The 13,430-nt window shown below is 38.6% G+C and overlaps 1 protein-coding gene across 1 annotated transcript in view; it reads right to left on the reverse strand.

The window, feature by feature from the left end:
- The window catches only part of LOC127863382 (uncharacterized), a 70,007-nt gene that overhangs the window by 24,167 nt on the left and 32,410 nt on the right, over positions 1-13,430 (reverse strand). The window contains exons 17-20 of the mRNA XM_052402893.1: positions 12,516-12,700; positions 11,229-12,137; positions 4,091-4,204; positions 3,537-3,610 (exon numbers count right to left, since the gene is read on the reverse strand). Coding sequence (XP_052258853.1) covers positions 3,537-3,610; positions 4,091-4,204; positions 11,229-12,137; positions 12,516-12,700 — 1,282 coding nt within the window. The remainder of the gene's footprint in view (positions 1-3,536; positions 3,611-4,090; positions 4,205-11,228; positions 12,138-12,515; positions 12,701-13,430) is intronic.

The raw sequence follows: 13,430 nt of genomic DNA on the forward strand, positions 1-13,430 counted from the left end.
GTCATGATCAATCTACCCATGAAGTTTCATGATCCTAGGCGTATGCGTTCTTGAGTTATCATCCGGAAACCATTTTACTATTTCGGGTCACCGTGACCTTGACCTTTGACCTAGTGACCTCAAAATCAATAGGGGTCATCTGCAAGTCATGATCAATCTACCCATGAAGTTTCATGATCCTAGGCATATGCGTTCTTGAGTTATCATCCGGAAACCATTTTACAGGCTTTTTACTGCCTCTCCACAAAAAACTAGGGCAAAAGTAGGGCAAGATTTTAGCAAAAAGTATGGCAAAGTAGGGATTTTTCTGTTAAAAAGTAGGGCTAAATAAGAAAATTATTACCATTTTTCAGCTTGAATTAACGTTAAATTGATACATATCCTAGTCCATCTGATGCTGTGAGAATGCCTTGTTCTGCCCATCCTTGAAATACAGGCACCTGAAATTTTTATTTCTCATTTAACACAATGGAATACAATAATTAACATGACATTCAAAACATAAAGTGTTCATCTTATAAAGCAAAGTACAAAAGCTCTAAGTATTACCCCTTTCCTCCATAAATATGTACCAAACTTCACCCACTATGAATATATAAGTATTCTTGCATTAGTACTAAAACAAAGAATTTTCTCACCACAGGCAATAGTGAAGAATTATACTTTTATTATTATTGTATAAGCAAACAGAGACTAAGGTCTATTCCGTTTGCTAAGGTGTTAAAATGAGTATACATGGAGTTAAGGGTTAAGCAAAATTAGTTTCAGACCATACAGGATTTTCATTATGATTGCAAAGGATTATGTGGAATAGTAACTGATTAGCCCGGGGATCAAGGGGGCCGCCAACCTTGTGGATCCAGGGCAAGGCCCTGGTTGAGGGGCCAGGGGGGCAAAGCCCCCCGACCGTAAACGAATTCTAGACATTTTGAGGGGCAAAATACTGCTATTCTCGGAGCACAAAAAGTTAAAATGAGGTCTAAAAAGAAATGAAAAATTTAAGATTTTCACATTTTTAGTATACTGTACAATGTAAAAACATATTATATTGATAGATCTTTGCATGTTCCAATTCTATCCATTAGCCAATAATCCATTATTTTTACTATTTATTTTTTTCAAAACGAAAATACTTCCAATATTGACAATGAATGTTTTAAAGAATTTAGTAAACACAAATGTCCGCCATTTAACGCAAATGCATATACAAATTGAATGATTAAGAGTGGTTACGAGTAATTTTTTTGTTAGTGAAACTGACTACTTATAGTATTAAAATGGACATTGTATGGATCTAATTTGTTAGTATGTCACTGCAACATAGTATTGACACAAAGTGAAAGGCTGGTCAAAGCAGTTGCCATAGGACACAGATGCCCCTATAATTTGGCTCTGTCACAAAGATTCCTATCGTTTGCTAAATCAGGGGCCATAACTCCATAGATATCTGATACACTTGCATCAAAATACTCAGGTATACAAGTTCACATGCGGACAACTATTTACAGAAAGATGGCTCTAGCAGTCATACTTTTGAGTTCTGCGCGACACAAACTTTGGGCTATGGACAGCCAGATGGACGGACAGACAAACAATGGCAAATCACCCCTCCCTTTTTTGTGGTGTCATACAAAATTATTAATGATTAATATGACAGTTCAGAAAAGCGACTTGACATATAGACTTAAAAGTATTTTGTAAGGAAGCAAAGCAGCAGCTGCAATTACGAATTTAACCCATAAGGTTTAAAACACCGCATGGCATTTGTGGGTTCCCTCAGTTAGTAGTATCATTGGAAAAAAAAAAAATTCACAGTGTAAAACGATATTATCTTACCTAAAGACCAGTATGTCTCACTCTGTACTGACTAGCCAAGGAACCATGGTGCTTTCAAGGATGGACATCACAAGGTGATCCCCCAAACACATCTGAACTGTACTCATTACAAAAGATTCATAATGGATGGAAATTCTGAAAATATCTAAAGAAGAATCATGTAAGCCTTCATTTTACATTTTATTAATTTTACTTGCAAAATGAAAAAGTAGGGATAATAGGGCTATTTTTGAAAAAAGTAGGGAAAAGTAGGGTTAAGAAAAAAAAGTAGGGACAAGTAGGGACCAGTAGAAAGCCTGATTTTACTATTTCGGGTCACTGTGACCTTGACCTTTGACCTAGTGACCTCAAAATCAATAGAGGTCATCTGCGAGTCATGATCAATGTACCTATGAAGTTTCATGATCCTAGGCCCAAGCGTTCCTGAGTTATCGTCTGACAACCGCCTGGTGGACCAACCGACCGACCGACATGAGCAAAGCAATATACCCCCTCTTCTTGAAGGGGGGCATAAAAATTAACACACTTGAAAAGCAAAACAAAAAGTACCCTGCTACCTGACACAAAAACACACAACCGACATTTGTAACACAAACTTTTAAGGAACTAAATAATTTCATGTGCACAAAATTGTACAAAGCATGTATATCAGTGTTCTCCAGAAACACAGGCAACCGGCGAATTCACCGGTTACATTCAATATAGATGCCGGCTTCTGCAGGGCCCTCAATCAATTTTTGGGGAGTGTCGCTACCCTTATGAGGGGGAATTTTTGCGGCGTTTCGCTTTTGGGGGGATTTTTTTTCTTACTCTCTCATTATAACATTTGTACATGTTTGCACTATATTCATTTCATTTTCATCATTTAGTATGTTTGACAATATTAAATTGAAATAGAATTGAGATTTATTAATCATGAGACACATCTTATAAAAAAAAAAAAAAAAAAAAAAAAAACTAGGCAAAAGCGTTCTTGGGTTATCATCCGAAAATCATTTTACTATTTCGGGTCACTGTGACCTTGACCTTTGACCTTGTGACCTCAAAATCAATAGGGGTCATCTGCAAGTCATGATCAATCTACCTGTGAAGTTTCATGATCCTAGGCATATGCATTCTTGAGTTATCATCCGAAAACCATTTTACTATTTCGGGTCACCGTGACCTTGACCTTTGACCTAGTGACCTCAAAATCAATAGGGGTCATCTGCGAGTCATGATCAATCTACCCATGAAGTTTCATGATCCTAGGCATATGCGTTCCTGAGTTATCATTCAAAAACCATTTTACTATTTCGGGTCACCGTGACCTTTGACCTAGTGACCTCAAAACCAATAGGGGTCATCTGCGAGAGCAAAGCAATATACCCCCTCTTCTTCGAAGGGGGGCTAAAAGTAAATACACAGCACAAATAATCTAAAGCTAAAAAAATTGGATTGTTTGTGTGAATCTTTTATCTACTGTATGATTGCATGTTTACACATATATGTATTGCGTAATATTACATGTTATTTGCTTTTATGCAAGCTTTTCGCTTTTTTTGGTCATTTTTTCGTTTGTACATATGTTCTTGGCCAAAGGCAGAATGCCAATAAACTATGAATAAATGAGTGAATTGAAGAAATTGTGTGCAATTATACAGTTCTTGAAGTTGTAGATGTTTACATATTTGTATTCATTAAAGACTGAACAAACTTACTTGGGGAAACTCTTGCTGCTGTACCAGTGGCGACATTCCTTAACATTGAACCAAGGGAACACCTTCTCCACTTGCTGCAGTCAAATTTATTTTAACAGTTTAATAAGAGTTCAGACATGTTTATTAACCTATTCTTTTTATTTAAGGGCCATTATGCATGCATGATTCATGTGATCTGGCTAGATATCAAACTTGGTTGTGTTATAATGCGAATAAACATTATCCTTATGTTTGATGATGATGTTTTTCACACTGTTTTAGAGCAGACAATTTTAAGTTCATAATTTTGTTATGACTCAATGGCCATAATTCATAATCGCTTCAGGCTGTTTATCAACATCAGTCAAGATATTTTGTCCTCAAACATTTTCATTTTTCATGATAGTATGATTACAACTTTTTGAGTTGGCCAGCAAAAATCAATAGAACAACTGTCAAAATAATCCCGCGGCAAGTGTTCCTTTCCACAAAAAAAAGTAATTTGATTAACCACAATTTAATTCTAAATAATTTAAATAAAACATACTACAAGTTTGAGTTTCAAGTTCAACTACCTTAGCAAAGATGCCTTTAGCAGCTGTCACTGCCTTCCTCTTGTAAGCCCTGGCCTCCTCCTCGTCATCGAGGTAGGTCTGTACCACGCGCAGTATGTCCTCACAGAACACAGCCTAGACATACAGAAACAGTATGATCCACTGTCTGGGAAAACTGGGCTTAAGGCATGTGCGTAGTGTCATCCAAGATAAGCCTGTGAAGTTTGCACAGGCTCATCAGGGACAACACTTTCCACTAATAGGGGATTTTTAATTTAACAAGTGTCTTTTAATCAAACATCAATCAAGATGGAAAGTATAATCCCTGGTGAGCCTGTGCTGATTGCATAGGCTAATCTGTGCTTAAACTTTACGCATATGCATTAAGCTGAGTTTTTTAGAATTGGGCTCATATTTTGATGTGCCAGCTGATAAGGATTAAAGTTTGAATGCTATATACTTGACAATTAAGATTGGGTGCTTGACCATTTGTATTGGTCAATCTTGGTTTGAGTTTGGTCAGTTGCTACGTGGGAAACAAGAATATTTTTCAAGGGTAAACAATACCACATGGATGCATACTACAATCAATTAATTTACTTGCAATCCTTGGTCGAACAGCCTTAAATGGTAAAAAAGGCAGGGCAAACTAGTTGTTTTTGCAACTGAATTTACTGCCATCAATGGGATTTAAAACCATGTTTTTTTCTGTCAAAATCTAACGAAAAACATTTATGGAAAACTGTATAATAAAACTTATGCTTCAAAGTACATCTCTTTTAAAAATGATTTTCTGAACAGAAAAAATATTATTAACATTCAAATAATATTGCTAGGTAAAAAATGACATCAACACATAAAAATTAAATACAAAGGATGCATTTTTTGCTACACATTTCTTTTAAATGTACACTAAAACAAATTTTTTAAATAAAATTCATTTTAATTATTAAATACTTACCTGTTATCGTATGCTTATACTTTCCAAGGGGAAATAACTCATCCGGAATTTTAACTGGGAATCCGCCACCTCAATACCGTAATACAGGCCAGGTTAAACATAGTGCAATGCAACCTAGCCAAAAATCGGTAACCAACCCTCAATATTCTTTCAATATATATACAAAAATATTAATCGAATAGCGGGGTGGGAGGTGGGACTTACCGATAACAGGTAAGTATTTAATAATTAAAATGAATTTTATTTAAAAAATTTGTTTTAATGTCATAAATACTGACCTGTTATCGTATGCTGATTTTGCAGCTGCGGTGGGAAGGTTCGTATATATTTTCCCAACACAGTAGAACCCATAAACAGGGTTATCAGCTAATGATATCAAGTAATCTTCGTTAAAACGGTATTAATTATGACTTCTCGGACAGAGTAATATGTCTATGTCGTAAAGAAGACACTACCGTTAGTGAAACCACAACAAGCCCAAACGTATACAAATTGTATTGTTGGCACTTCAGAAAACGAAGATAAAAAGATGACAAGGTGGTCGGATTCCTCCAGTAAACAGCTTAGAGCACGTCAAAAAGTGGGGTGTGATTAATATATGCCCACAAAACAGACAGAGCTCTTAATTCATGCGGTCAGATCCTAAAAAGGAATGAATCCTTAGATAGGATAAGATTAACTTTCCTTAGTCGAGGTCTAACCCCGAGAAATAGAAGCCGCAGACACATCTCCCCCCCCTTTTTTGGGGAAATGAAGAGTGTCTTTGAGAACCTCGAATGGACTTCTGACTAACACTGCTGAGATAGAACTTCAAAGCCCTGATTGCCCAAAGAAGTTTATCCTCATCTTCATGACTACCAGTTTAAGAAAACTTGGAAACTTGAAGGTAGAAGCCATATAGAGGACTTGATATTAAGCAAGGAATCTTGGCTGACACAACAAAGTGAAAACGACAATAGATCCAACTGGAATTGGTCGTATTCAACAGAAAAAGCATGAATTTCACTTCTCCGTATGGTAAAAGCCATAATAAGAAGGAAAACCGTCTTAAAATTATATTGGAACTGTTAATAAGCCTGATGAAAAAGGTTCATAGGGAGCTCATTAAGCATCCCAACATGTTACACAAGTCAAAACCGCTTAAGAAGGTAAAGGAACGAAAAACATAGTGTTGACATTCCATAGTTTGGATCAGTTCCAAAATAGGTAAGACAGCACAGAGTTGCGATGACTTACACAAAACAAGGTATACGAAAGCATAATCTCTATCCTTTGATGAAGAAAAGAACAAATTTCTTATCATCAAGAAAAAGATGAGAAAAAACCTCTATGTATCTAGCAGAGTGATTAAGGTAATAACTATGCTCTCAATTACCCAGTAAAAAATGAATTTCCATAGAACCTTTATACAGTTCTGATGGAATTATCCTTGCACAAGTAACAAGGATTGAAACTCTAACAGAAAAACGTTCTTCTGTAGAGATAACTAAAAGTTATTAATGGCCAGACATGAAGTGGCACATGTTTGGATCAGTAAAAATATGTCTCAGTGAGATATGATATTTGACCTGTGAAGAAGTTTCCTGAAAATAATTGTACAGGAGACTTAAAAGGTCGTAGAACCATAATCCCATGGTTCATTAAGTATATTTCATGAAATTATGGCAAAAACTCAGTTATTGCAAAAACTCACCAAGAAGGCAAGATATTCCAGTTTATGTCAATGGACGAATGTATAACAATCGCACACCCTGCTGGATCGATTTCTGTGAAGTTGTGAACTGCATTGTTGACGTTGTTCAGCATACCGGTATACACTGCGATATACGATCGTATAACGCTAATAACTAGCGTTTGATGATAAACAACATTCTTTGATATACTATGTACACCATGCAACTCGTCTGCAACTTCACTGCCGCGCATGCGCAATTACATTATTGAACCCAACGGAAAAATAATTCGAAAGAAAGAACTGCAGGACAAAACGTCCAACAGGGCGTTGAGACGAACTGGTATGAGAAAGACGATAGAGAAAATTTGTTGTTCTTGCAAAGAACGAATAAGTTCCTGATTTCCAGTTACAAGGAGTGATAATATGATCACCTCCGTGTCTGTAAGTAAACCACGACCGATGTGTGATAGTTGAAACCATCACAAAGGAATCGTGAAAATGTGTTGTAAATGAAAAACAGCTAAAAAGAATTTTCGCTTTTCAAGATGTAGATGTGCAGGTGATATTCGTTAGGATACCACATAATTGAGAAATCAAGATACGTTGTTCTATGTGATCGTCCATAACCTTATCTGCTCACATCTGTATAAGATGTAAGGAAGGTTGTGGTAGAATAAACTATATTCTTGCCAAGATAATCTTCTAGTCTAGACACCACTGAATAGTGGTAAATAATGACAAAAAGATGGAAATCTGTGTCATTAAATAATCCCGAGATTAATACAATTATCTTAAAAATAAAGCTGAAACGGACGTAAGAAAAGACGTCTCAGCAGAAGGACCGGTGACCGGACCGGTAAATACCGACCGGTGACCGGAACCATTTGTCAAGGATGGGTGGGCAAAGAAACCACGGCAAGCCGAACTTTCCCACTCCAAACACACTTGAAAATTGGTAGAATAGGACAGTGTTTAACACTTATAAGTTTATGACCTATCTACAGAATATAGCCTCTTCTTGAACCAATAACAGGCGCCTTTAAAATCCTGGATAATACAGGTCGCGAATTCATCGATTTGCGAAGTACGGAAATATGATTGATAGTGGTACCTCCGGAATCGGAGGTGTGATGGCAGAAAAAGGTGAAAACCCTAGGGGTAACCTTAAGCGGGTCCACGCTTGCCGGTAGAATGCATGGAAGTCTTAAATTCTGACTTGATTAATCCATTTACTTCAAGACTTCTAACCGGGACGAATTCCGAAAGGAATACGACCAGTTATAGGAAGACGGCCTGTTATGGCCAGAAGTGTAATAGAAGAATAACTTTAAGATGAGGTCCCTCCAGATCCTAGGATCTAAGATCTGAGTTCAATAGGTCCTAAGCCATCTACAAGACTGTAGCCGCTATGCGGTCAATCTGATAGGCAATCCTATGTATCAGAACTCTTGTTGATTCCAGTAGCTTGAAAATATGCACTGCCGTAGGAGCAATAGAAAAGCAGAAGTCGATACAAATGTCGTCTTGCTAATCCTGCTAGCGTCATTAATGTGTCCCAACTGTTCCGTGACACTGACTGCAAAGTCTGTAGCCGACAGGTAAAGGCGGTTAAAACAATTCATCCTTCGGGTCTCGAACATAAAATTAATAGAGGTCAAATAGTAATGTTCGACCTCAATGCTAGTCTCCGAGCCCACTTCAGCCGATCTATCTGCAAGACCAGTAGTCTGCATGTAGCCGGTTGAGATAGAAGTACAAATAACAGATATAGCATGATTTGGTAACCGTCGCCAGTAAAACATCAGTATTGAAAAACACAAAAAGTCACGTAGATTGTTGAATCCATAAAATATAGTATTCAATACAATCATAGCCAGGGGTATACAACTATGTAATGAAGACGATACCCGTGATACTAAAAATTGACCGATGAAAACACAGTGGAATACCGGTAATTGGTAAGTGGTGACCGAACCGGACCGGTCAATGACCGGTAACTGTAGCCCGGTGAACGGACCAGTCATAATATGACCGGTGACGTAACCAGTTAAAGACCGAAAAATGGTGGAATCCATATGGTCTGTTATCAATGTTAAGCACTGCTCGGAAAAGAAGATCATGCCAAAAAAAAACAATCCAATCTGATAGCGATGAGACATCACTTATTCTGACCGGTGATCAGTGATCGGTGATATGACTGATGAATGGTGACCGATGTCCGGTGATCGGGACCGGTATAATATAACTGCGTCAGAATGGAAATATCTGGTGCAGAAGAATGACCATCCACGAAGTCATCTGATAATGTTAACCGGAAAACAACGGTAGATTATCAGTATTAATAGGCATAAGTGTCCTTGTAGTTGTAGTGGAGAAAAGAACAGCTTATCCCGAAGCCTGAATGTTAAACGAACTAGTGTTCGTATACAACTACGGCTCGGTGACTGCAACATGTGTGGATGCCATAAGAAGAACCATCACACATGGAATGGAGACATGATATGCCTAAAGGAATAAAATGGAGAACGTCGATATGACCAGTAGGTTCATTAACGCCTACGTGAGAAGTGGCGACATCCATAAAACTTCGATGCCGAAATATTGTTCGGCTACGCTGGAAATATTGTCTTCTACAATATTGTCTCCGTGAGCATTGACATGATCGCTTACGAGCGTATCAACGTTGAGAACTGCTCAATGAAGGAGAGGTATGTTCGATAACTATCCAGTGGTGCTCAATGCAGTCCGCTGATGTCTACGTGAAGGTTGACGACGTCCTCGTTTCCTGCGATGTCGAGATCTGGATCGGCCGAGATGTGGATCGGCTGCGATGAGACCGAGATCTTCTAGAATAACGTCTCCGTGAGTGACGACGTGATCGCTTACGAGAGCCGCGACGATGAGAACTGCTCGACGAAGAAGAGCGTGTCCGATGTCTAATCCTTGATGAAGACGATGTATTCAACGAAGAATAGGAGAATAATTCAATGAAGAAGACTGAGTTCTTCTTCTTGACCGGTGACTGGTGTTATCGGTGGCAGGCCTAACTGATGACTGTTGACCGGTGACCGGAGCGGTGATCAATGACCGGACCGGTGACATGACCTGACCGGTGACATGACCGGTGACCGGACCGGTGACATGACCGGTGACATGACCGGTGACCGGACCGGACCGGTGATCAATGACCGGACCGGTGACATGACCGGTGACCGGACCGGTGACATGACCGGACCGGTGACCGGACCGGACCGGTGATCAATGACCGGACCGGTGACATGACCGGTGACCGGACCGGACCGGTGACATGACCGGTGACCGGACCGGTGATCAATGACCGGACCGGACCGGTGACATGACCGGTGACCGGACCGGCCGGTCAGACGTCGATCAATGGTCCGTGATCAACGTCCCCGGTGACGTACCGGTCATATCATGACCAGTGTTGTCACCGGATAATGACCGTATGGCGGATGCCAAATGGTCCGGCATTGGTCGATGTCCTTGACCAATGCCATCGGGCAAAGACCGGCTGACGGGTGTCGCCATATGGTCTGATGTTGACCGACTGTCTAAGAGACTTAGCATAGTACGGTCGCGATCGTGCCCGATACCCGGTGACTGATACTGCAACTATCATCCATGATCTGCGAAGTCACTGGGTATTTATCCACTCTTGTTTCTGCAACCATCATGTAGTCGAATATATGAAAAACAAGAGCAAAGCATATTCAACCATAAACTGGTCACAGACCAGATTATCATACGGCACATAAAATCATTATTTGACCATAATGAAAATTACAATAATACTGCCGTAGATCATAAATTAAACAAAAGTTTAATTCAAAACAGATGAAAAATAAAATGACGATCAATTAGATTGTCATACGGAACGTTAAAATCATTATTGCACACAATGGCAAATGATAAACAATCTGTCAATAGAAGAACACGCTTTGCACGATCTCGTAACACATTAGAAGAACATGCTCTGCTTGTTCTAGCAATGTATTAGAAGAGCACGTTTTGCACGTGGTTGTTCGCGCCTGAAAACACCCAGCATGGTAGAAATAAACCATTGTTCGATAAAAACAAGCATGGCTTACCTTTTACAAATGAAACAAAATCCATTAAATCCACACAAATTAATCCGAATGAGAAATAAAGGATAAATAACACAATTTATCTATTCAAAACCCCAATCAACCAAGTGAAAAACAATATTTTAATTCAGAGCCGTAAAAGACACGTATACACCTGGTTGATCCGGAAAGAATATTGAGGGTTGGTTACCGATTGTTGGCTAGGTTGCATTGCACTATGTTTAACCTGGCCTGTATTACGGTATTGAGGTGGCGGATTCCCAGTTAAAATTCCGGATGAGTTATTTCCCCTTGGAAAGTATAAGCATACGATAACAGGTCAGTATTTATGACATTAAAATACACACCAAGAAAACCAAAAGTTATTTTTCAAAAAGCGATTTTTTTCCACCTATTTTCCGCAGTAATGTCACCTACCACACTTTTATAATGGCCCTCTTTCATTTTCTGGGCTATCCCAATCAGGTCCCTAGGATTCAGATCAGATTCAGGATCGTCTTTCACTTTGATATCTTCCCTTGCTGGTGGTGTCTCAAATTGGACTTGAGGCCTCCGTGGGACAACAGCGCCATCTACTGGCCCTTCAGTTTCCATTGGATTAGGACCCTTGGCAAATTCTGCATTAGGTTTTGGGGTAATTGTCACGTCTGTTGAATTAACATTAAATTCCAAATTATAATTGTCCTTCTTGGCGTGAACATTCATTTCCCCACTTATTTCAGCACATTTGCGTTTTTCACCTAAATTTTCAGCACATTCCTCAGGTAAAATCATATTGTTGGTTTCTCCCTTGTTGCTTTCTTCTGTTTTATCACACGCGATCACACAATTATATTTACTACCTGTTGTTGTCTGCTCTCTTTTAATATCAATTATACCCATGTCACTATCATTAGAAATATCTTCAGAAAGATGATCCAAATGTTCTTTCATCTTTCCCAGATCACAGCCGGTGTCATTCCCTCCCACTGGACTGTTCTCATCTTCATCACAGACTTTTGTGCTATGATTGCCTTCACCTCTCAGCACACTAGATCCACCATCACAGTCTTCTTGAGTATTAGCTGCCTTGTTCATTACATCACAACCTATCATATCTACATCCATCTCTTCATCGGCTCTTGTGCCAATATCATCCAACTCTTCATCTTTTACATCGTCTCTAGTGTCAATATCACAGTGAGTGTCAGGGTCAGATGCCTGTAAGTCCTTTACACAATGTTGAGTTGTGGCTGCAGTGCCAGACTTAGTTAACACACCAATATCTGAAGCAATATTTGTCTCCTCTCCTTCTGCCGTAATTTGCAGTTTGGTTGGAGATTTCTTCTGCAAATAAAACAAATACAGATATGTTTGCCAATTAATATCAATGTTGTCTTGATCTCTTCACAATTATTTCATGGCGAAAACTGCATATATATTGAAAACATGCACATTATAGAGTAGTTCACAACACTAGCTTCAAGACAGGCAAGTGTAATGCACGATGCTTTGCGCACCGTAAATGAACAATCTGATGATTGGCAGAAACAGGTACACATTCTCTACAATTTAAATTGCTGTACACTCTCTGTAATTTGGTTTACCATACACTAAATTTAAATAAATGTACAGTTTATTTTATGTGAATAACCCTACACTAATGTAAATAACCGTACACTAACTTCCATTACCGTAAACTCTATACAATTTTAATTACTGTACCTTCTCATTTTTCAGAATATATTGTGCTGACTTTGCAAGGATAAGTGTCTGAAGGATGTTCTCAAGGCCCTCCCGCATTTCCCGTTTCAGAGTTGTCTCCCATTCTGGGCAGCCCACGGGAAAACATTTACGGCAGTAGAAGGAAAGATCCTCCGGTAGTGTGGACAGGATCTGGTACATCTCATCTGGAAGTGTAAACCTCGTGATTATTGAACGTTTGTTACTTGTCATTTCATGTACAATTTTCTCAAAAAATAAAAATTCATACACATTCATTTTTATCAAAATCACATGTAAACTTTGTATTTGTATATTAAATTATTATGTTCTTATTAATACCGGTATGTTATTATATATATATGTTATCATTAATTCCAAGCTAAAAGTTGTTGCATTTTATCTAGTATATAAAAATATTGTATTCCACTCTGATATGGCAATGCTACATGGTACATGCTATCACTTATGTTGATATACTTACGCAGAAATGTAACAAACCGATTTTGATTTACGAACACTGACAGGTTACAAAAAAGTCTTATCGTATACACACTGAAAGTTTACAAACCAGTTTTAATGTACAGACATTGCGATATCACACTCAAGGCTTAATATTTAAACATTTGCAAGTTTAAACAAGAATATAAGTGAAACTGATGGATGCTCCCCGATGATGCGCTTTGTCAATCTATGTGTTAATTGTGTAACGACCTAAAAATCTATTATTAGCATCGGTGACCTTAACCTTGACCCCGGTGAACTCAAACCTGATCAAAAGGTTGAGGTCCATGCAAGGTACCTACATGCCAAATATGTAAGAGATCGGTAAAATATTGAAGGCGCTATGAGAAACAGTAACAAAAGTGTGACGGAAGGAAGTAAGGATGGACAAACTGGCAAAAAATTTTAGGGGAG

The sequence above is a fragment of the Dreissena polymorpha genome, unplaced genomic scaffold (assembly GCF_020536995.1).
Source record: "Dreissena polymorpha isolate Duluth1 unplaced genomic scaffold, UMN_Dpol_1.0 chrUn006, whole genome shotgun sequence".
NCBI lineage: Eukaryota > Metazoa > Mollusca > Bivalvia > Myida > Dreissenidae > Dreissena > Dreissena polymorpha.